Source organism: Centropristis striata, chromosome 9 (assembly GCF_030273125.1).
Source record: "Centropristis striata isolate RG_2023a ecotype Rhode Island chromosome 9, C.striata_1.0, whole genome shotgun sequence".
NCBI lineage: Eukaryota > Metazoa > Chordata > Actinopteri > Perciformes > Serranidae > Centropristis > Centropristis striata.
Genome location: NC_081525.1, coordinates 33,852,014 through 33,874,291, shown reverse-complemented (window position 1 = coordinate 33,874,291; position 22,278 = coordinate 33,852,014). Strand labels below are relative to the sequence as shown.

General features: G+C 39.2%; 3 protein-coding genes across 4 annotated transcripts; 2 read left to right on the top strand and 1 right to left on the bottom strand.

Annotated features, from left to right (window-relative positions):
* Positions 1-319: 319 nt before the first annotated feature.
* Positions 320-14,952, top strand: cers4a (ceramide synthase 4a). Its single transcript, XM_059341965.1, has 11 exons — positions 320-436; positions 1,934-2,110; positions 4,616-4,733; positions 6,488-6,606; positions 7,606-7,663; positions 7,923-7,973; positions 9,635-9,727; positions 10,865-10,993; positions 12,286-12,392; positions 13,634-13,790; positions 13,884-14,952. The coding sequence occupies exons 2-11, from the start codon at positions 1,935-1,937 to the stop codon at positions 14,079-14,081; spliced, it is 1,206 nt and encodes a 401-aa protein (XP_059197948.1). The 5' UTR covers positions 320-436; position 1,934; the 3' UTR covers positions 14,082-14,952.
* A 2,244-nt stretch (positions 14,953-17,196) lies between these two features.
* On the bottom strand, positions 17,197-20,394 carry LOC131977882 (kelch-like protein 23). The gene is made up of 4 exons (XM_059341341.1): positions 20,365-20,394; positions 18,797-19,827; positions 17,875-18,286; positions 17,197-17,500 (listed from the first exon to the last, which is right to left on the bottom strand). Exons 2-4 carry the CDS (start codon positions 19,785-19,787, stop codon positions 17,197-17,199), a joined length of 1,707 nt encoding a protein of 568 aa, XP_059197324.1. The 5' UTR covers positions 19,788-19,827; positions 20,365-20,394.
* On the top strand, positions 20,087-22,034 carry lsm7 (LSM7 homolog, U6 small nuclear RNA and mRNA degradation associated). 2 transcript variants are annotated; one of them, XM_059341343.1, is made up of 4 exons: positions 20,087-20,141; positions 20,392-20,482; positions 20,616-20,687; positions 21,507-22,034. In XM_059341343.1, the coding sequence occupies exons 1-4, from the start codon at positions 20,136-20,138 to the stop codon at positions 21,647-21,649; spliced, it is 312 nt and encodes a 103-aa protein (XP_059197326.1). In that variant the 5' UTR covers positions 20,087-20,135; the 3' UTR covers positions 21,650-22,034. The 2 variants fall into 2 exon arrangements, with proteins under 2 accessions (XP_059197326.1, XP_059197325.1); XM_059341342.1 differs by lacking the exon at positions 20,087-20,141 and having other exon boundaries at positions 20,149-20,482.
* Positions 22,035-22,278: the final 244 nt, after the last annotated feature.

Genomic DNA, 22,278 nt, shown 5'->3' with positions numbered 1-22,278 from the left:
AGGGTTCGAAAAATGTGTTTTAGCAATTGAGAAAAACTGTAACATTATACATATAAAGTCTGTGTCTTGCTGCTGTGTAGGAGATGTGGTGGGACCCTTTTGCATGTCTGTGCTGGGGCCCATTGTCTCATAGTCCACCCATGCCGACATGACAGGATGTTTTCTCATATTTATGAACATTACTGCGTTTATTGACAGCATGATGTTGTGCTGTAACGCAATGACTTGATGACTGGCTCAGATAATAAGTTTTGGCTGGTGGAATATGACCATATCTTTGTCTCACGCAGGGTGACGCCAAACCCAATCAGATGACGGTGGTGACAGCGCGTGGCTGTCCCCGCCCCCAGCAGGAGCAGGTTGCGTCGAACTCGCTCCTCCTCTCTCATTTGCTGCTGTGCGCTTTACATCTTCTCCATCACAGGAGCGCGGACAGGTAACCGCAATGTCGCATTTATATTCTGTTCTGGGACAACCAAATGTCGTCTGTACGGTGTTTGCTGCATGTGAAATAGATAAATGTGACGGAATAGTGAGGCTGTTTGTTGATGGGGCTGTTCAGCTCGAGGCTGTTTGACTGTAGCGGTGATGTGAGAGGATTCCTGCCAGATGTCATGTGGTTATTAATTATATATGTGACGTGTTTTTGGTGTATAATCTGTTTTATGTGTCTCTGTAGAGAAGGTGTGTGTGTGTGTGTGTGTTGTTTCTGTGGTTGCGCCTCGCTGTCACGCGCACGTTTAACATATGCTGGACCGCTATAATCAATGTATGCCAATCAGTGTGACGCCATAGGAAGCAGCTTTTATACACAGGTCGATCAGCTGTGAGCATGTGGTTTCATAGTCGCATAGGCCCTCATCGTGTTTGTGTCTATATCTGTTGGTTTTTCAGTGTGTGTGTGTGTGTGTGTGTGTGTGTGTGTTTATGAGTATGCGCGTGCTTGCGTGTGCCTTTGAGCCTTCTTGAAGTCAGTCATGCATCAGTGCTTCGTTGTTCTTGTTGGGATGCAGAGACTCGAGCTTGGATTGTGCCCTCAAGTGTTGAGGGTTTGTGTATTGGCAAGAATCTTGCAACATGTTAAGTATCAGTATCAGTTTTAGGGCTGCCTCCTCTTAGTCAATTAGTCGACTAATTGGTCTTTGTGTTCTTATTTGACTCAGATTTCTTTTGTCAATTAGTCATTTATGCCTTTTTCATGCTGAGTGAAGATTTAGAGTGGTACATTTGTGTGATTCTTTATGTAGAAACTCAGACAAGTTGACTGAGAATTTATTTAGGCGAGGAGCTGATGACAGACCTAGTTTTTTAGCCATAATCTTGGAATTATTTACTAATTTTAACCAGGTCATTTTGGTGCCTTAACCTAACAACTTGTTCATGAGAACAGTCAGCCTGCAACTTAAAAAAAAGTGTTAAAAGCAGAAACTGTCACATGTTTAAAACAGCAGCTGGTAATATTTCGTCAGCTATTACTGCATTTACATTTTAGTCCGTGTAACATCCAAAATCATAGCACTACTCTTTGTTGATCTGTCTCCTTGAATAATTGCATGTATATGATTATGAGAATCTTTGTTTTCGCAAACGGATTTGCATTTGTATTATACTGTAATGTAATGTTGATCTTGTTGTTGTTGTTTTGATGCCAACTTGAGGTCTGGGAAGTTTAAATTGCAATTCCCCAATTTTCTGATATTTTTATAGTCATACAATTAATCAATTAAGATCAAAACATAAGGAAAACAAACTACAGATTCTGTTTTTAATTGAGATCAATGTTAAGTGTGAATATGCAAGACGCTGCTTTGTTCATTGTGTCTTTTAAGGTCTAATATCTGCTGCTGTTTGGCATAAATATGAATAAGGCATCAATGTTTTATTAACAGGTCAGGCCCGACTAACACTCATACTGTTCTCCTGCTCTCCTCAGGATGGAGGCCCTGCTTAATGAGTGGCTATGGCAGGAGGAGTACTGGCTTCCTCCTGGCATGCACTGGAAGGACTTTGAGGAAAAGGAAGATGGGGGCAGCTTTCCTCGACCCAGGGATCTCATCTACACCTTGCCGCTGGCCTTCGCCTTTATAGTCCTCAGATATGTCTTCGAGAGGTGAGACACACCTGGCTCCATCTGAGCTGGACCATGAAATCTGTAAAGGAAACAGTATAGCATGATGGGGAAATGTTTAAACACATAGTGTGTGTCTTATTTCCTCTTGGCATTGGTAATGATGGCTGGCTGATTAGCTGGTTTCTTCCTGCTAAACTGCCTGTGTAGCATAATGGCTGCTTTACTCTTCATTAGAGCTCCCAGTAGATGGAGGGAATAGATCAGACACGCAGGTGGGGGGCAGGCATCATGAGTGGACAGTTTTTAGCTGCTGACTGTGTGAAAGTCCTTCCTCCTCCCAGAGGGACTGGGCTCGGCACATCGGAGAAAAAAGAACATATAAATGCAATGATGATGTTTCTATAGAGCTGAAGCAGTTACTGGGCTAAAATATAATAATAATAATGGTAATTATAATAATAATAATAATAATAATAATAATAATAATAATAATAATAATACATTTAATTTGTATAGCGCTTTTCTAGACACTCAAAGACGCTTAACAGGCAATAATATACCTTCTGACATTTAATGATGCTGTGATGATTCACTGCACAAATTGCTGGAACAGCCGCTGCAACCACTGGGTGTCACATGGAAAAAAGACAGATGGGAAAACAGTAATGTAAACCCCCCTGGGTGCTTATTAAGAGAATCACGCTGAAGCATCTAGAGATATCGTGGAAAAGATCAAAACACCTCTGTAACTCATATCTTCAGTGCAATATAGTGACAGTACTTTGAAAGATGTTGGGTGTTTCAATATCCGAACAACAGGAGGTGGCTTTTTGTCATCTTTTGAAGCACTTAAAAGGATAGTTTTGATATATTGAAGTAGGTTTGCATGAGGTTATAGTCAGTGTATTACATAGTCAGTGTTATCTATAATAGGTGGCAGTAGGCCTGCTCCCAGTATGGAGAAGCAGCTGGAGGACACAGAAGCAAAGCAATGTGTCACTGTGGAAGGGGACAGCAGCGAAACTAACTTTAGGCTCCTAAAAAGACGTTATCTTTGCTCTCGTCAAAGCCACCAGACTCCATTAATAAAAACAGTCACTTAACATCACAAAACACAGGTGTCTTCCAATGCCTTGATTGGTTTGTTTGTTTCTGTGTGACCTTGGTGTGTTAAAGAGGCTGTACACTGGATTCATAGCGTACCTATTGCCTGGACAAGACTCAAGCTGAGTTCACCAAATGTAATGCCATTTAACAACAAGTTTAAACAAGTTTGTTAAAACAAGGGCAACTAAACTTAATCACAAGCCCAAGTAATGTCAAGTGATTGGTGTCAAAGTCCAAGTCCAAGTTGTTTTTTTTTACTAGTTAAGAAGATGGTTTGTAACAGACACCCAGCAGGTCAGGTGTGCTATATGTTGTCATTTGTAAACAGAAAGTGAGGAGTGTGTGACTGTAACTTGATGTATAACAACTATGTTGCTGCCTGTACACTTAACTAGTTTTGCTGGTAGCAGGACAGGAATTGAGAATGATGGAGACGTGTGATAGATGACAAGATAGGAGCTCCCTATTTGCATGCTTTACCTTATCAGCTTCTGCATTTTCTGTGTCAAAGTTGATGCGTGGGCTCATATGGCATGAGCTGTGTAAGATTAGAGGCATTGTTCGGCGTAAAGCCTCATTTGTACCTTCATCAGGTATTTATTAGCAGAGTAGTAACATTAGATGGATTAGTAGCAGAGGAGGGGTCAGTATGTATATGCTGTGTGTGTGTGCGTGTGTGTGTGTGTGTGTGTGTGTGTGTGTGTGTGTGTGTGTGTGGTGGACAGTGAAATATGGAGGTGTCGATTACGTCTGAGGAGTCAGTCAGCTGGAAGGTGAAGAGGTGTGTCTTAACTTTATCCCGAGCCGCATCTGTTTTCTGTGTTGACAGGTGTACACGTGTGTGTGTGTGTTTGTGTGTGTGTGTTTGTGTGTTGGAGGTTCCTGTAACCAGAGACAATGTTTGTCTCGGTGGAAAGGTGTCGTGACCTTCTCATTCTCTCTGATCTCTCCCTCCCTGCCCACTTCAGGATGATTATCTCTGAGATACAGTTACGCACATGTGATTACACACACATGCACGCAGGTAGCACGCACGCACACACAAACACACACACACACACACACACACACACACACACACACATTTACAAAACAAACCCCTCTCTCTGGTGCTTCTCAAATTGTCCTCTCTCTGTCGCTCTGTCTGTCTCCATCTCTCTGTAGCTCACACACATGCAGATCAAGTGTCCCTTGATGCCATATCAGCTAATGGCAGAGGCCGTCTGGCCAAATGTCACAATACGCCCATGGGATCGGCTCTACAGGCTGTCAGGAGCAGCTTAATGAGCGATCTTGTTGCCTCTGCTGTACTGTACTATAAACACATTGGACATCTGTTGATTTCATGTCACGTTTATTTGTATCCTTGTAGATTGAAGTTGTTTAAAACCTAATTATTTTCTCTCCTGTTTCTCCTCTTGTATCCTCTCTTCTCAGGCTCATCGCCGTCCCATTGAGCAAATGTTTATATGTAAAGGACCGGATTCGGATTCAAGCCGCTTCCATCCCAAAGCTGGAGACCTTCTACAAACAGATCAGTCGGCAACCATCGCAAGTTCGTATCACTATTCTGTCTTGTCCATTATCTATTAAATCCTATTTAAGATCTCTGCACTTTTAAATCTTAACTCACTAGAATTTCTTCAGGGTGATATTTTATGCTGGGTTAATAAAAGATGTTTATCTGCATCCATTACCTTGTTAAAATGAGGGTCAGCAGACATTTACTTACTCCTCTGTGTGTTTTTCAGGTTAAAAAAACATTGATTGAATCCATATTTTGATCTTCATATTCTCCTAAAAAGACACAATAGTGATGACAACAATGTATTTATTGGTTTATTTAACAAGGACAATGCACATTAATAAACATTGCTGTAAATGTACCAGTGCAAGCCAAAACAGCTGTGCTCGTGGTCCCTGGACAGATGTTACCAAGTAATTCAAATGTATTAAAAGTTTCATTTAAAAAGTTATTGAAATCATTTATAACCATGCAGAGCAATAATAAAAGAGGATATAATGTTTATTTTTTTTAAAACACATTATACAGACATCATGTTGCATGTTTCAGTAGCACAGAAGATTAGCAGTGTGCTGCTGAGGGTGGGGGCAGCAGCAAAACATATTTTGACACCTTTAAAACCATAACCCACTTGAAAAAGAATCTTAACTTTACCTTTAATAGGACTGCTCACTGTGAAGTCACCATCATGGCCAGTGTGTTAGGAGTAGTGAAGGAAAATGTATGATAGGCTAATGCAAACACGCATGTTTGCATACATTTGCAAACCAAAAGATTTTGCAAATGTAAAGTAAAAGGTAAATGTGAAAATGCATAAGCAGGAATAGCACAGTTTGATATGTGAAAGTGTGTGTTGCATCTTGGCTGAAGAGAATGATTGTTTGGCGGATCTATTTTGGTGAGATGTCGGCTGGCTCGGAACAAGGAACTGTTTAAAAAAAAAGAAGTTCCAGAAAAATGTGAAAGTCACTGTGAAGCTGAGTAGTATTGCAAAGATACAAAAATGAGCCGTGTGAGGAAATTATACTTCCTCTAAACACCTCCACCATCCTCGTTTATTAGTCACCTTTTCATTAATTCCTTCTGTGAAATGCTTATTAACCTCTGCAACAAAAATCAGCATGGCAACAGTCTTGCTGTTCCGTTACATGCTCCACTGTGTAGAGAAAGTTGTAATTTTCTCACATAATCAGTAAACAGGTGCTGACAAGTTTTAAAAAGTTTCCCATGGAAATTCTCCACCCTCCTTGTGGTTTCGTTTGGCATTGCGACACTTCAGAGTTCCCAGCTCTGCTCTGCTCTGCACCTGGCAAGGACAAGACATGACTTGACATATCAAATAAAAATACACAGTTTTACTTCATAAGCACTGCTTTAACTTTTATCCTTCAATACAACACAAGTGGAGGACATATAATTTAACTCATTGTAATTCAACTAATTATTTCTCTTCAAGCACAAAGACCTTTTCAAAAGCACCACAAGACAATGTAAATTATCAGGATACACAACGAGATAGTGGGTCACTATAATCTGGTTACATGCTCATCAGTGTAGAACAAATGATTAAATTCAGCACATTTATCATTGTAGGAGACAGCTTTAATATGTATGATCTGACTGTCAGGGGGATCAGCAAGGATCCCTGGCTGCTGGTAAAACGTGTGAAATATGAAACAGCAGCCTGCAGCATAAAACCTCTTTGCCAGTGTCTCTAGTCAAACCCTGTATGTGTGCACCCATGCTGTACGTGTTAATATGTGTTTGTGTTTGTGTGTCTTTAGAGTGAGGTTGTGAGCTTGGCAAAGCAGTGTGGACTCTCCCAGAGAAAGATCCAGACTTGGTTCAGACACAGGAGGAACCAGGACCGACCCAGCAACACCAAAAAGTTCTCCGAGGCCGCGTGAGTTTTTATTTCCTTAAACAAACAAACTACAGGCTGCTCTCATGAACAGTTTGTATGATATCCTACAAAAACGAATGCACAATCATTACTACGGGTGTAAATATATGATGTTGTAACATATAACAACACAACAATACGATACTGTCACACCACCTGCCACAATTTGATTTCATTTCAGGGGCCTGCAATCGATATGGGACAATATCATATCCCCATTTAATCCACAATCAGTTAAATTTGTATTAATTCACAAAAAGCAACTTAAATAGGATTTGACTATTTTTTATCAGAAATTAAAAATTTAAATTAATCTATTCCTTTTAATGACAAGAATCAATATATAATGATACACTATCTATAGTTTAACCCCTAATGGTTAGTATGATATCTGACCGTTAGATATAATGTTGTGAAACAGATACACAATCACTGTTTTCAATACATGGTTAACAGTGTGAAACAGAACTACTTGGTTAAGGTTAGTAAATGTGTTAAAATGGCTACTTTCCGTACAAACGACAGGCTTTCTTGGTCCTCACTTTGGCCACTAGAAGTCGCTGCCTAACAACAAGCATCACCACGGGTTGTAATAAGCTCCGCCTCCTGGTCCATACGCAGGTTATTTACGAATTACAGTGCAATAGATTATGTAGCCATAACTATGAATAGTGAATGAGTACAGCTTGCATAGATTTACTTATTTTAACTGATGTCTCTTCAGCAAATTAATTAAATCATCATTCAAAGTAAAAGCGTTTATTTAAGATTGATGTATGTCTTGACAGGAAAAAAAATTAACAACCTGTTTTAAATTTGAGCCGTTTTTAACGAATGAGAATTACATCAGTATCATCCAGCATGTTTCACTGAAACCTTTTATGTTCACGTGAATACCCAGTAATGCTGCTCAACATGCCTCTTTGACATTTCTTCAATCTGTTCCTGTTTTAACTAATTACATTTATAACGGATGATGTTTATTTTTTATCTGTGCAGCTGGCGTTTTGTCTTCTACTTCATATCGTTCACTGCAGGGCTCGCCTCTTTAATTAATGTAAGTCTGTTAGTCGTTTTGATTTATTTCAAAAGATCAGCCTCTATTACTGATTACAGTCATTCATACCATGTGTAGGACTAACACTGGAATGATACTGGGTTTATTATTGGATTTATTTGGATTGGATAGCTGTAATACAAGTGAGCAGTAATATATATACACATATTCGTATATGGCGTCATAGTCACACACTGTATAACTTTATTTGTTTACATGGCTTGTATTAATATAATGTGATGATTGTTTGATTTTACAGACTCCGTGGTTCTGGGATCACAGAGAGTGTTGGAGGGGTTATCCCAAACAGGTGAGCGGGAAATAGCGTGATTTCAAGTGAAAGTTATTGATGTAAACTGTCCAACTTTTCATGCCATGCCTCTTTCTTTCACATTTCCAGTTTGCTAATGAACTCTTCATCCATCCTATAAAGGCAAAAATGATGGAAAAAAAACTATCAGGAAGGATTTCAAGAAACAATCTAGCCTCATGTAAAGTTATTTTAAATGTTTGACATCTAGTTGTCTTATTATTTAGACACAATAGAGAAGGGTTAGATCATAAGACAAAATAGTGCTGCACTAATTAGTAGATTGATTGATTAATTAAGGTTTTGCTCCTTTTCTTTTCTAACAAAATTTGAAAAAAAACTCCTTGAACTTGCAGTGGGTATTTATTTCACTATTTGCTGAGTCACTTTATAGACTAAGTAATCAATTATGTGAAAAATAACATGACCACTGCATAAAAAGACAGATTTATTAGTAGTGATATTATTGTTGTCTTTATACAGCCCTAATACAAAATAAACATTTAAAAGAAAAGTGAGGAGAAAAACAGCAGCTGGGCGGGACCAAGAAAACAAAGTCTGTAAAAGAATTTAGCTGCAGAGGACTTTGAACTTATAACACAGTTTTCACTGTAAACTCCACCCACCAATCAACGTTTTTAAGCTGACTTTGTAGAGCTAATATCTCTGCTGCGTTGACGACAGTTAGGTATGCCTGCAGGTCGGCATTCCTCCGGGGAAGCCAGCCTTTCCTTGCGGGTTCATGGCCCCGAACAGAAAACACTAGAAAAATAGCAGCTCTCCATATCTGCAGTTTGACTGATTGAACACTGAAGTCATTTCGGAGGTCTCGTTGCGTCTGACAGAGGGAAAGGATGTGTTTTTAAGGGTTAAATGCCTCGGTCAGCTTCCTGCCATTGTGCGGCTGCAGACTGTGAATGCATGAGCTGTTTGATTTGAGATAAAACACCACCCCGCTCTCTGAATAAAAATACTTCCTCTTCTTAAAAGCAGGTTTGTAATGTACTTTGCAATATGTACAATAGTGCTTTCGTGATGGGAATGTTAAAGAGTTACTATATATATATACATATATATATATATATATATATATATATATATATATATATATACATTACATAGTACATTTTTACTATTCTTAATTAAAACTGCATAGGAGTAGCAAAATATGGGCTTGTATTTAAAAGAAGAGGCTTGTGGGTCCCCATAAAACCCACATTTAGTCAGATATCTTGAGGTCTGAGGTCAAGAATCCCCTTAGAAAATGGTCACGTCAGTTTTTCCCTCGCTACAATTTCAAATAACTTTTGATCGTTATTTAGGCCGCTTCTCGACAAGATATTTTGACTTGATTGGTACCAATGGAGTCTCTATGTTTTCTAGTGTCATATGCTACCAATACAGTATCATATCAGCTTCCTGCAGACAGTAATGCCGGTTGTCTCAGAGGTTTAAACATCAAATTGAACAACATACATTTTAGCATAGAGTTTCAAAAAATATGTTTCAATGGTTTTGCTTTACTGCTCGTAAATGTTCCAACATACGTCGACAGCATGTTTTCCTGAGGCAGACAAGCAGGATGATAAATGCTTCTGTTGCTTCCAGACATACCACTCACTGTCATTTCTGATTGTTTCTCTCTTCCTCTCATTCTTTAGCCGGTGGCCAAGGCTCATTACTGGTATTACATCTTAGAAATGGGCTTCTATTTGTCGCTGCTTCTGAGCGTCTCTGTGGACATCAAACGAAAAGTGAGTTTGAGCTTGGTTTTAAAGGACGCAACCCACCCCACACACACACACAAACACATAAACTAAAAACCCCAGAGCAACACCCTGTTAGTTTACATATGGTTTCCTCTGTATTTCCTCTTATTTTGTGCCTCAGATTTCAGTTACATGGTCAAAACCAAACAGTTAACCATCATCACTCAGACTCTTGTGTTCATTTCGTTTGGCTTTTTTTGCTCAATTTAATCCAAATGTTGTTTTTCTCTTGCACGATTATACTTAATACGGATTATACACTGGATTATCTCCTATTACATCATAACTCTGTGTACTTTGCGTTTGCTCTCATTTTACAACTAAGTGTTACAGGATTTTAAATTCTTTAGTAAGAGATTAGTGCTGTACAACTAGAAATAGAAGATTTTATTTTTACCCCAACCTATCCAGAGGAACTTCAACTTTTTAAATGTGCTCTAAACGCTGTATTGCTAAGATGATTTATATATATATATATATATATATATATATATATATGTGTGTGTGTGTGTGTGTGTGTGTGTATTTTGGTGTGTATATATATATAACTATTTCATACACCTATCATATCCAAGTACCATGCTAAGCCTATTGTTCTTTTTTATGTTTTTTTTATTATTTCATATTATTTATATTTTATAGATTGTACCTTTTTTTATTGTATATTATTTAAAATAATCAGAATCTGTGTTTTATTGAGCCTTTGTTTGCACTTCTAATGAAACACTATCTTGAAATGTCCGTGCTTATATTCCTATAAGGGGTCCGTGGGTGAAAAATGATTGAGCACCTTTGCTCTATATACAGAAATTACAGTAAATAATTCATCTATTTTTCATGTTTCTGTGTTTTAGGAAGGTGTTTGCTTTCTTAGGAAATATCCTTAATTCAGTGATAGAAAAAAAAACCAAAAAACTAAGGTGGTTTCCTCAGCGCCTCCAAGCTGCTGATCTAAGATATCTCAGCTTCAAACAAATCACTCCAGACAACATGTAAATCTGCCTTTCCAAACCTCAGATATATCTGATGAAACAAAACCACAGACAGGGAGCTGCTGAAGTTAAGCCACTATACACCTCCCTCATTCTGTGTGGTCTCTTTGTGTTCATGTGTTCGCTCCAGGACTTCAAGGAGCAGGTAATTCATCACATCGCCACCATATTCCTCATCGGTTTCTCCTACTGTGCCAACTATGTGAGGGTTGGCACCGTGGTGATGCTGCTGCACGACTCCTCTGACTTCATTCTGGAGGTAAAACACCACACAAGTTTCATGTATTTGGAGAAAAGGGAAAGAGGAAATGCATCATGTAAATGGATTTTAATGTTTAATAGCTTCCTTGTAGCATTCGTGCGGTGCTCTGACATGCCAAAAAGGTTGTACAACGGTCACAGGGAACTTGACTTGAATACAGCCATTGTGTTTTTACTGCGGAAGTTTCCCTTACACCCTAACACATAAGAAACCTGTTAACTGAGCTGCACTGGTGAATAGAAAAGTATGATGGTCTATGGTAACTTTGTGGCTGTAAAAGTCTGATCTGCACGTCCCTCAGCGAGACAACTGCGTCACTGTCCTAATATTTCTGAGTGTAGTATATCACTGATAGCATCTGAAAAAAAAACACGTCATGTCAGAGTTGAGGAAATATGTGGAGCTAGTCATGTGACCTCAGGCGTGACCGGGTGACGCCTGTCATCTGATAAAAGTCAGAAAGAGATGATATGGGAAGGCCCGCCCACAAAAATGGCTCAACCCCTGAAAAAGAACAGGCCCCTCCCTAAATCTGCTTTAGTTATATATGAAACACATGTGCACACATAACATAGCAAGGACATTCACTCCATAATGAGCTAATAGTCCCTTTAGTAAATGTCTCAGATCATGTGACCTGCCACCTGTGATTCCTGTTTTCTTTTAGGTGAAGGGGTTTCATTATGACACAGAAAACATTTTACGAAAGCAACATTAAATACTGTTTTTACTTTTGTTGTTTTGTAATGATGATTTTATATATATATATAAAATCATTGTAAATGTTGTTTTTTGTTGTTTTATGATGGTGAATATTTTTTTGAATAATATTAAGGATAGATTTATTACTCACCTTGTCTTATCTTAAATTCTTGAAAAAAAAACATTTTTCCCTCACATATTTCCATGGTAAACAAAGATCCAAAAAACAAATCCGTGCCAATCTGGACGAGTAACATATGATGATAAACAAAGTTTTCTTGAAGAATTGAAGGTAACACAGGGTGAGTTATTGATGTAAAAAACATAACTTTGGGGTGACTTATTCCTTTAAGGGAAGCCTATAGGCAGCATTTAGGAGTATAGAAGTATAGAAAATATTTTTTTGAATATTTTTTGAATGACATTTTCTATGTTACAATAAATCAAAATCGATGAAATCAGGTCAGGGAAGGTTCAATCAGTAGTAAGACGAAACCGTTCACTGTAAGTCACTCTAAAAAGCCTAAGAGAGATTAATTCTAGATGTAAGCTGTAAGATAACTAACAGACACTTTTCCTTCTGACAGTTTGCCAAGATGCTCCACTATGGTGGCTGGACGAGGGTGTGCGACGTGCTGTTTGTCGTCTTCTCTCTGGTGTTCCTGGTGACGAGGCTGGTGGTGTTTCCCAGCAGGTAAAACATCATGGAGGAATATGATACTTCATTTATGTTTTTCTAAACTTTGCCCTGTTTTCCTATTGGGGTGGTGTTGGGCAGCCACAAGAGGCTCCAAGAGGTATGATATTATCACCACCATATTTAAGCCAGGATATGATATTATTGCTGTTTTTAAGTAATGCAACAACATATATTGCAATTTATTACTTTTTTCAACTGCCAATAATGTCCCCAAAGATTTGTCAATATCTGTTTTATACAATAATTTCAACTTTCAGTCTGTTAGTCTCATTTTAATGCAGCAAAATAGGATTGTTATGCTGAAAGACTGACCAAGACTGTCATAAACCTGATGAGCATCTTTGCCCTAACAATAGTAGTCAACCTTTACACAGATGTTAATATTGCAGCATACACAACCACTTGTTTTTATAGTTCCTGTAGCTTGTACTAAAGTTGAACTGTCGAGGATCTGCTCTGTTGTTCTGGAGCAACCAACTGTGTCCGTGTTGTCTCGTATTTCTTCAAACATCTTTCACCTGCTCTCTCTCTCTCTCTCTCTCTCTCTCTCTCTCTCTCTCTCTCTCTCTCTCTCTCTCTATCTCTCGCTCTCTCCCATCAACCTCACATCACAGGTTTCATACTTGAATAAACAGTCGGGAAGCTTCATTGATCAAAATGCTCTAAACCACTCAAACCACTACTTTGACCGACATTACAGCAGCGTATTATTTATTGACTGTTCTCTGCCACAGCCACTCTGTTAATAGATTTAGCACTTAAACTTCCACTTTCCGCAAAAATTGAGCCCGGTTAATTGTCGTCAACTATTATTTTCAACCAGGCTTCTCTAAATATTCTCCTCCAACCCCCCACTTCTTTTTCTAATAGTTCCTTTTTGGAACCACTATTGTAGTATTAAGTAGTATTAGTATTATTGTAGTTTTAAACCATTTAATGTGACCTCCTTCAAATGTATATGAAGACAAAAACAAGATGTCGAATGCTCAAACTGGGAAACTTTTTATATACACATACACACTCATCTTCAATTTGATGCATTCTGCTTTTATTCACATCTTTGGAATCGGGTGTATGTATGTTTAAATAAATACATTTAAAAGTTGTATTAAATATTTTGGTTTTCACCACTAGAGGTTGCTCATGTGTCAGCTGTGAAATATAGCATAGTTTGAAAAGCAGTGTTCTAAAACTATCAAGACTAAAGCGGAGTGTCTTACTGTGTTTGTTTCCAGAGTGATCTACACAACCTGGGTGGTGTCTCTTGAGTTCTTCGAGCCCTTCTTTGGTTATTATTTCTTCAACTGCCTTCTGTTAGTGCTGCAAGCGCTGCACGTCTTCTGGGCTTATCTCATCCTGCGAATGGTCTACAAGTTCATGTTCATGGGCAAGGTGAGGAGAGTGCAAATGAACAAGGCAAGGGGAGAATGAGTACAATTACTTTAGCTCCAAGAATTGTTACAATCATTTTTGCTTTCTTCATAGGTGGAGGGTGATGAGCGTAGCGATGAAGAGAGTGAGGTAGATGATGAAGAGGAGGAGCCTGAGGAAGAAGGGGAGTGCAACTGGGAGCAAAGAAAGGGCACCATCAACTCCAAACTGGTGTCGCTGGCTAACAACTGTGTCTTGAACAACCTGACCAACCAGAGGAACATAAACAGCAGGCTGCCCAAAGCCAGATAGTGGAGCAGCCTTATTCTACATCAACCAAGCAGTACCGGAAAAATAGGTTATTTCCCCGACAGCCTATTGGAGAGTACTAATTTCTGACATATGATACATACACATGGCTTGTGAACATCGGTCCATTGATTATTTCAGAACAAGAGAGGTCGACATTCTGCTTATTTTCAAAATAAAAAAGGGCGAAGAAGCACAGATGATTGTAAGTCTGCTCACCCAGTGTGAGATTAGGAAGAAAGGCCATCCTTACTGTCACCCGTATCACTGCATACTGCAAAAATATTTGGCAAAACAAGCAGAAATCATGTGTTTTTTTGCAGATTTTATATTTATGCTGTTTCTTTTCATTGTGTTATAATAACTTGTTTGTAAATACACGAGGACCTGAACTGTAATGCAATTAATCATTCTTTGGTCAACAAGGAAAACAAATAGTTTTTTTACACAAAACCCAACTGTTCTAAACTAATGTGTGTGTTTTAAAGAGAGCAAACTAAAGCTAGAATTGAATAGTAATTCACTCCCGCAGCTTTGTATCCACATACACGATAAAGTTGATTGTATATAGATTATTAAGAATATTGATTGTAGTAAATCTGTTGATAAACCACTTTATATATCTATTTTTTATGAGCCATTTACTCAACAGGCAATTTTTATGTTGTTGTAACCTGTGGCAGAATCTAAAAGGCTCCTGCAGAAACCTCTGAGGGACGAATATAAAGTGATATTTTTCTGTGATAGGATTTGGTTGTGTCAGTTACTTCTTAGAAGAGATGTGGCGCCCTCTGGTGCACAGAGAAGAAGTAGTCTCGTAGAGAAGGCACTCCCTATGTCTGATTTCTTTTCTTTTTTTACAAAAAATGTACTGCTCCTTGATATATGGATTTAAAAAACCATATGTTTGTGTGAGAGTGTGTTTTGTTTCTTTTTCTACTTTGAATAACATTGTGACAGGCAGCATGATTTCTCAACGAGGTTTTTGTTAAGGTTTGCTCAACTGGACTTAGTTTTGTGCCTTGGCTGCTGTTTATACACTATTCTGTGACAAACACTTGATATTAGCTCTGTGTGTGAGTAGGATAACCTTTACTGGACAGGTTTTATTGTGACTGGTTTTAATGTTTTGTTTGAAATGTTGGTGAGGCTGGTAGTGAATAGGTAAGCCATGAAACGAATGCACACAGATGGGCATTAGCGAGACGAGGTGTCTACAAAGGTCAAATGCTTTATTACTCACATGAAATGTAAAGATTTAACAATTTATATAAAAGGTGGTTGCATATTTTGATAAGAATGTGCTTTACTGTGCTATCTGGATTTAACATGTCTTTAAAGGGGACATGTTATGTACCTTTTTCAGCTTTACACTTGTATTTTGTGTTTCTACTGAAACATTTTTACATGCTTTAATGTCTGTCTGAATATACCTGTATTCACCCCATGTCTAAAACACTCCATTTTAGTGCCTGTCTCTTAAAGCTCAGTCTGCTCTGATTGGCTTGTGAGATTACATGGCACCATTTGCAAAGGTAGTTCTCAGGCCCTGGGTGGAGATACTAAGCACACATGTGACATAGAAAGGGGAGCTAAATGTGAATGGCTTGTTGAAACCCATTTTTTCTGCTAAGAAACCCACAAAAAACTGTGAAGGTTGTCGTCCTGCACAGTTCACTCCAGATACCTGAATGTAAGAGCATAAGTACTGAAAAAGTGAGTTTTTTGCAATATGTCCCCTTTAAACACAGCGAATGACTATCTCATTATCCGTAAACTGTTTCTAGACTTGTTTCTAGGTTCAATAATCAACAGTACAGCACAGAGATATTGATCAGAAACCATCATCAATTAAAGTACACATCAGTCATTCAACAGCAAAAAACAGATGTTACATTTTCACAGGTTAGTAAGAGCAACTCTTTCAATAAAACCTGGGTTGTGTCTGTCTGCAGCCCACACATGATCAAGTTGATCAATAGCGCACTTAACGTGACCCCCATTGAAATATTTTTTAAATTATAAAATAGATTTTAAAAGAACAAAGTAACATGAGAGTAACACTTGACTGTTCTTTTATGAGTGCACATGGATGCTTTGTTGATTGTGTAGCCAGTTGGAAGGTTTTAATAAATTACTTCTATTGAATAAACTATTATTGCTGTATTCATTTAAGTAGAAGTATGTATGTGATGATTCAATCCAGTTTTGTCTTTCTGAGGCGTTATATTTACAGGTTGTCTGTCCACGGACTGATTCGATTTTGGAGGTTAAAGGTCAAAGTCACTGTGACCTCACAAAAGAAGTTTTTGGCCAAAACTCAGGAATTCATACACTAATTATGACAAAATTTCCCACAAATGTCTAATAGAGAAAAAAATGAAGTGATGACATCTACTACCCAAAAGGTCAAAGTTCAACTTCACTGTGACATCATAATATCTAGCTATTATTTAACGCTATAATTTAGAAACAGAAGGGGAGATTGTGAACGCAACATCTGGTCAGATTCTGAAATGGACACTAATCTTGTGATTGTATCGACCTTCTGTGCTGCCGGGTTAAAGGTGTGTTTAATGCATCTATGCTGTAGAATTTGCAGCGTTTTTTTGCAGCAACATCCATATCTGAAGCATTGTCTGCTGTCATTGTTATCTCTGTATTCCTCTGGTAGTCCACCATGAACTTCAGGCTATTGTTGTTTCACAATATGACAAAGTACTCTGTCAGTCATCTGTAAAAAATGAGTCTTTAAGCGAAGACAGCATACTTCCCACTGGAAGTTAAATTTTACTCAAGTATCATACTTGACAGCAGTTTTGAGGTACTTGAAGTTATTCACTGGACACATACATGTCAATTTAGTGATACACATACTGCCGTTTTTTATTAATTCCTGTAAAATCTCCACTTTATGAATCTGGACAGACATGGATGTACATGCAAATTGACTGGCTGGTGGAGGCATACAATACAATATACGGGTTTTTTTCACCCAAATTATAGCCTCTTAAAAAAAAACCAAACTGACGTGTCTGAATGACACTTCACATGTATGCATATACTTAACCACAAATAGTTGTATTTGGAATAGATTGCTGCATTTTCATTCATCCCATCAAATGATCATCCTCATGGTGACACACCCTCTGATAGGCACGGGGCAGGGTATGGCATCTTCCACCTCAATGCAAGTGTCGATGTAAGGGTCCATCAGCACCATGTTTGGAAATGCTTTGTTAATCCCCCTCTCACTGACCAGGTAGATCTGGCCGCTGACTGTCGTGCAGCCGCAAAAGAACTTTCTGTCCAGACATTCCTCCTCCAGCAGAGTCCACTCGTCTGTCTCCACATCAAAACGCAAAGCTTGTCCTCCAAACAGGTAGAGGGCACCGTTGAGCTCCGTGGCAACCAGGTCATATCTGTGTAAGAGTTTTAAAAAAAAGAAAGGTTCAATTTTCACATGCCAACCAATGCTGAAAGGAGAAGTTATTTCAAAAGAAATACCATTCTGAAACAGAATATTTGATATTGAAACATCATATTCTATCATATAACATCATATTTCTACATATTGTTTCAACTGTTTATATTTTTATTTTATATTTTTTTACGTTGACCTTTTCTATTCTTCTTATTTTCTATTTATACTGTTGTTTTTGACTCACATGACTTACCTTAATCTCTATGTACATTTTTTGTACTTATTTTTTGCACCAATATACGACAGCAAATTCCTTGTATGTGAAAACCTACTCGGTAATAAAACAGATTCTGATTCTGAAAGTTAACTCACCGTGGAAATGGAGAATATGAGATCACATCCCACTGATCCTCCTTCACCGTGTACCTCTGAATCCCTCCAAACACCTCCCCGTTCTCATCCAGGCCACACGCCACATAGAAACACGACCCCAGTGCAGCAGTGGCTGCCCTCTCCACAGCCCTAACCATGGGGCTGACTGCCTCCCAGCCCTCTTCTGACCCCAGGACCAGCCTCTCCGCATCGGCCACAAGCCCTTCATCCATGCTGCCCCCCAGGACATACAGTACAGAGTCCAGGCCTATGGAGCAGTGGCTGTGCCTGGATTTCTGCAGGGCCGGCCCATCCACCCAGCGCTGGTTTCCACACTCGTATATCCTGACCCAGTCCACACTGAACCACAGCACGTCCCGGAAGTAGCCGCCTGTCACAACCACATTGTCTCCTGCATAATGAGAGGATCATAAAATAAGTTTAATGTAATGTACAATGGAAGTAAATTATCCTTATGTCCAATATACTGTACTTATGTTCTTTTATTTTTAACATAATCATTTTATATATTTAGAAGCATCATTTAGCTGTTATGTTGCATGCAACTTGAGCAAACTGTGAAAAGACTTTTGATATGTACCAAATGAAGCAGTTTTTTCAAATCTGGGTTAAAAACATTTTTTCTCTCGTCTGCTTTAAAACTTGCATTCTATTTGGTTTTAAGTACAATATTTTTTATGTCACTTAATTGCATTACACTTATATATATAAAGCACACAAAATCGCCCCGTGTACAAAATGTGCTCTAGAAGAACTTGCTACTCCATTGTGGCATTCAATGTAAGAACAAAGACAGATGATTGAATTGTTTTAAACTACAAATACACATTCAGCCCCTCACTCATTTTGAGCTACATTACTACCCTCATCTTCATCACTATCTTTCCCATCCCGCAATTACCTACTGCAGCTACCGAGTACTGTGTGAGGCTCTTCCTCTGCAGAGGTGGACAGCTCTGCCATCTACCACTGAGGGGGAAAAATTGGTACAGAGACTGCTGCTCCTGATCGTGGTGTCCACCCAGGACAAAGAGGGTCTCTCTGGCCCTGGTCCTCGTCATTGACCTGCCCACTGACCAGGATGTTGGGAAATGTTCATCCAGAATGCGAATGAGCTTGGCTCTGGGGTCAGAGCTTTTCATCCTGGTCAAAAGTTCAGTGATAAATGTTAGAGAGAGCGACTCAGGCCTCACCAGCTGAATGAGCTCCAGGAAATGTTCCTCTCGTTTAGGGTCAAAAGAGACCCAGTGTAGGGTGGCCTCCAGGGCCAGGTCGTCTTTATGGATGGCCAGGTCATCACAGTTAAGAAGGTCTGCTACAGTCTCCTTAGACAGGGACAGGAAGTCCTCTTCAGCAACAACAGCAGAGAAGTGTGTGAGCACCACCTGCCGTGCTGCCGTGTAGAGCTGAGTGCAGCCCAGCCGCCATGCGTACGCCATCATTCCCAGACAGTTACTGAGGTGCAGCTCGCGCTCCAGGAACTTGCAGCACAGTAGCCTGGCTCGCTCCAGTTGTAAAAAGTCTGCAGTCTCAAGGATCCCCAGGACATTTTCTCTGTTTAAAGCTAGGTTGGATGTCTTGCTGTATTCCATCAAAACCCTGAAATGCTGCAGACTCACACCTTTGATCTCCACCTTCCTTTTGCTGCTCTCCAGACCACAGCCAAAAAACAGAGCCCTGAAGTAGGGACTCTGGAGAGCCAGTCGGTGACGGTTCACATAAAAACTCTCTCCCTCCACTCGTAGAACGGCATCAGGGACTACATCGGGCCCAGAGTTAGAGTCCGTCACCTGTGAAGCAGATTCATCCTCCTCAAGTTGGTTTATCTGTTCAGAGAGGACCGTGAATTTAAAGCTCTGCGGTTTCAGCTCAGTGTCGGCTCTGCAGGCCATGTCACAGCCACACCGACCTTCTGCTGCACAGTGCCTCGTCCTAGTTTACAACACACCAACTTGTGATATTAATAGATTTTCCCCCTGACTGACTGCTGGCTGAAGCAAGAAGGAAAAGGAGGTCAGTTTGAAAAACACATTATCATTTTAAAAAAAACAGGCCAAACCTATAATCTAAAGTTAATTATTTCATTATTAAACTCTGGTGACACTTCTGCTGTTAGTAAATCAATAATAGAGTCAACAAACTAATAAACAACAATCAATGACGTCAGGTGCAGGCGCTCAACGATTTGATTGGTGGAAACTTCTGAGGTCACAGTTTAACTTCCGTGTCACGCAGCTAACATGGCGGTGAGTTCGTTTGGTTTTCGCTTTCATTCAAATATCTTTGAACCTTTGCAGCCATAAATATTATCATGAATATTTTAAGCTACCAATTGTTTTATCCAACATGAACTGAGATGTCGAACAAATATGCTAAACTAACGTGGCGTTTTTTCTCTCCTTTGCTAACTTGGCTAGTCTAGCAGAGCTAACCTCCGGCTAAGTGTTTGTTAGCTTACATGTGACTTACAAACAAATGTCGCTTCGCTCTGTGCAGGATAAAGAAAAGAAGAAGAAGGAGAGCATCTTCGACTTGTCCAAATACATCGACAAGCCGATTCGTGTGAAGTTTCAAGGAGGACGAGAGGGTAGGTGCATTCATCCTGATGCTAATAAGCTATGCTAATCAGTGTAGCTGGTGAAAGCGGTGTGTGTTTGGGCATCGTTTCCCTCAAAGTCTTGAGCCTAATGAAAGCTGTACTCTGTGTGTTTTCCTATTAGCTAGCGGTGTCCTGAAGGGTTTTGATCCTCTGTTGAACCTGGTACTGGACGGCACAATCGAGTACATGCGTGGTAAGTTACAAACCCGTTATACTTTAATTTGAAGAAAGTCAAATGGGCCAATTCGGTGCTCAGAAGTAGGCTGACTGTGACGTTATTGAAAACATGACACTGTGAGACATGTTAAACTTTTACATATTAAAATCTATAAATCTAACTAGCCCTAGGTTATACATATTATTGAGTTGTGCGCATACAGTTTTCCAAGTGTTTCAAACAATGTTCCAAACCACAGAAATCTGTAGTTTTGTTCATGGTGACAATGCAGCATATCCCCTTTACCCACTCTAGTCGCTCTCATGGACACATGGCTAAAACATGTTTTTTTTGGACAGTTTTTAATAGGTTTTTCAGGGTAATCTAATAGCTTGGTGATGGAAATAGCCCAGATTGGCAGACATTGTTACACTCTAAAATGCATTTTTTTGCATTAGCAAGTGTGTTGAACAGATTGTATTACTCCTATACAATTTGCACAGCTGATTTGCCTTAAAACCTGTGTTTACATTGATGCCTATGTGCTGGCAGGCTTCTTTACTATCTTTGCTGGCACATTGCTGCATGTGTTGGTATGTTACAATCACCTGTACGTCAGTGGATTAATGTGATACGTTTGGCAAGACTGGGTCATCTATCTGCATCATGTGTGAGACTGAACTAAATGGGCACCCACACACCTTAGCATCGCTCCTTAGCGCTTCCAGTGGTCAAACTATTCTGGATACCTTTTTTTTGTCAAGAACAGGTTGATTTACGTTCATCTTCACTTCTTTGACACGTAAACTTTAATTTTTGTGTGTCTGTAACCTCCATCCATTCTCGTCTATCCAGATCCAGACGACCAGCTGAAGCTGACAGAAGACACCAGGCAGCTGGGGCTGGTGGTGTGCAGAGGAACCTCCGTAGTGCTAATCTGTCCTCAGGACGGCATGGAGGCTATACCAAACCCTTTCATACAGCAACAGGACGGCTAACACACAGTCTGTTTCCGGCTGATTTACACACACACACACACACACACACACACAAATACAACAATGCACACACATGAACATTTTGTGTAGTTTTTTTGTTGTTTAATTTTTAAAAACAAATTATAACAAACGTAATAATGCGTCCAACTAAACAAATTTCTGTTTAAAATCATAAGTTGATCAGCTAGAGGACACTTGAAAGCACTTTGCTTTGTTTCTGTCTGTGCTGTGCAGGTTTGCAAAGATTTGAGTTGTGAAGAGCCCACAAGTTTGGGAAGTGTTAATAGAACCATTTTCTTTTTATCCACAAAAAGAAACTTTTTTACTATTCTTTGTTGTTTTTGATAAGAAAATAAAATTAAAATGTATGTAAAGAGTTGCTAAAGTTTGCTCCTCCTTTGTTCTTGTACATATTGGATGTATGGATGGAAAACTACATGGCTGAGTTACTCTGTCCTTTGTGGTCAGACCAAGATATGACAAATTCACCTGAGTTAGCAACTTGTAATGTACACCTGTAGTCCTTTTTAATAATTGCACAAGCTAATATTTGTCTTTTATAACCACTGGCCAACTACTTCAGATCAGTTGAGGGACTCATTTTACATTTGATGGTAGTCGCTGGACAA

Bases quoted from the DNA above. Each gene is read 5' to 3' on its own strand.
- cers4a (XM_059341965.1), top strand. From the start codon at position 1,935: ATGGAGGCCCTGCTTAATGAGTGGCTATGGCAGGAGGAGTACTGGCTT. The intron at 7,664-7,922 runs GTAAGTCTGTTA...TTGATTTTACAG, and splicing joins GGCTCGCCTCTTTAATTAAT to ACTCCGTGGTTCTGGGATCA. The intron at 13,791-13,883 runs GTGAGGAGAGTG...CTTTCTTCATAG, and splicing joins AGTTCATGTTCATGGGCAAG to GTGGAGGGTGATGAGCGTAG.
- LOC131977882 (XM_059341341.1), bottom strand. From the start codon at position 19,787: ATGGCCTGCAGAGCCGACACTGAGCTGAAACCGCAGAGCTTTAAATTC. The intron at 18,287-18,796 runs GTAATTGCGGGA...CTCATTATGCAG, and splicing joins GTACTCGGTAGCTGCAGTAG to GAGACAATGTGGTTGTGACA. The intron at 17,501-17,874 runs GTGAGTTAACTT...ACTCTTACACAG, and splicing joins TCATATTCTCCATTTCCACG to ATATGACCTGGTTGCCACGG.
- lsm7 (XM_059341342.1), top strand. From the start codon at position 20,371: ATGTCGCTTCGCTCTGTGCAGGATAAAGAAAAGAAGAAGAAGGAGAGC. The intron at 20,483-20,615 runs GTAGGTGCATTC...TTTTCCTATTAG, and splicing joins GTTTCAAGGAGGACGAGAGG to CTAGCGGTGTCCTGAAGGGT. The intron at 20,688-21,506 runs GTAAGTTACAAA...TCGTCTATCCAG, and splicing joins CACAATCGAGTACATGCGTG to ATCCAGACGACCAGCTGAAG.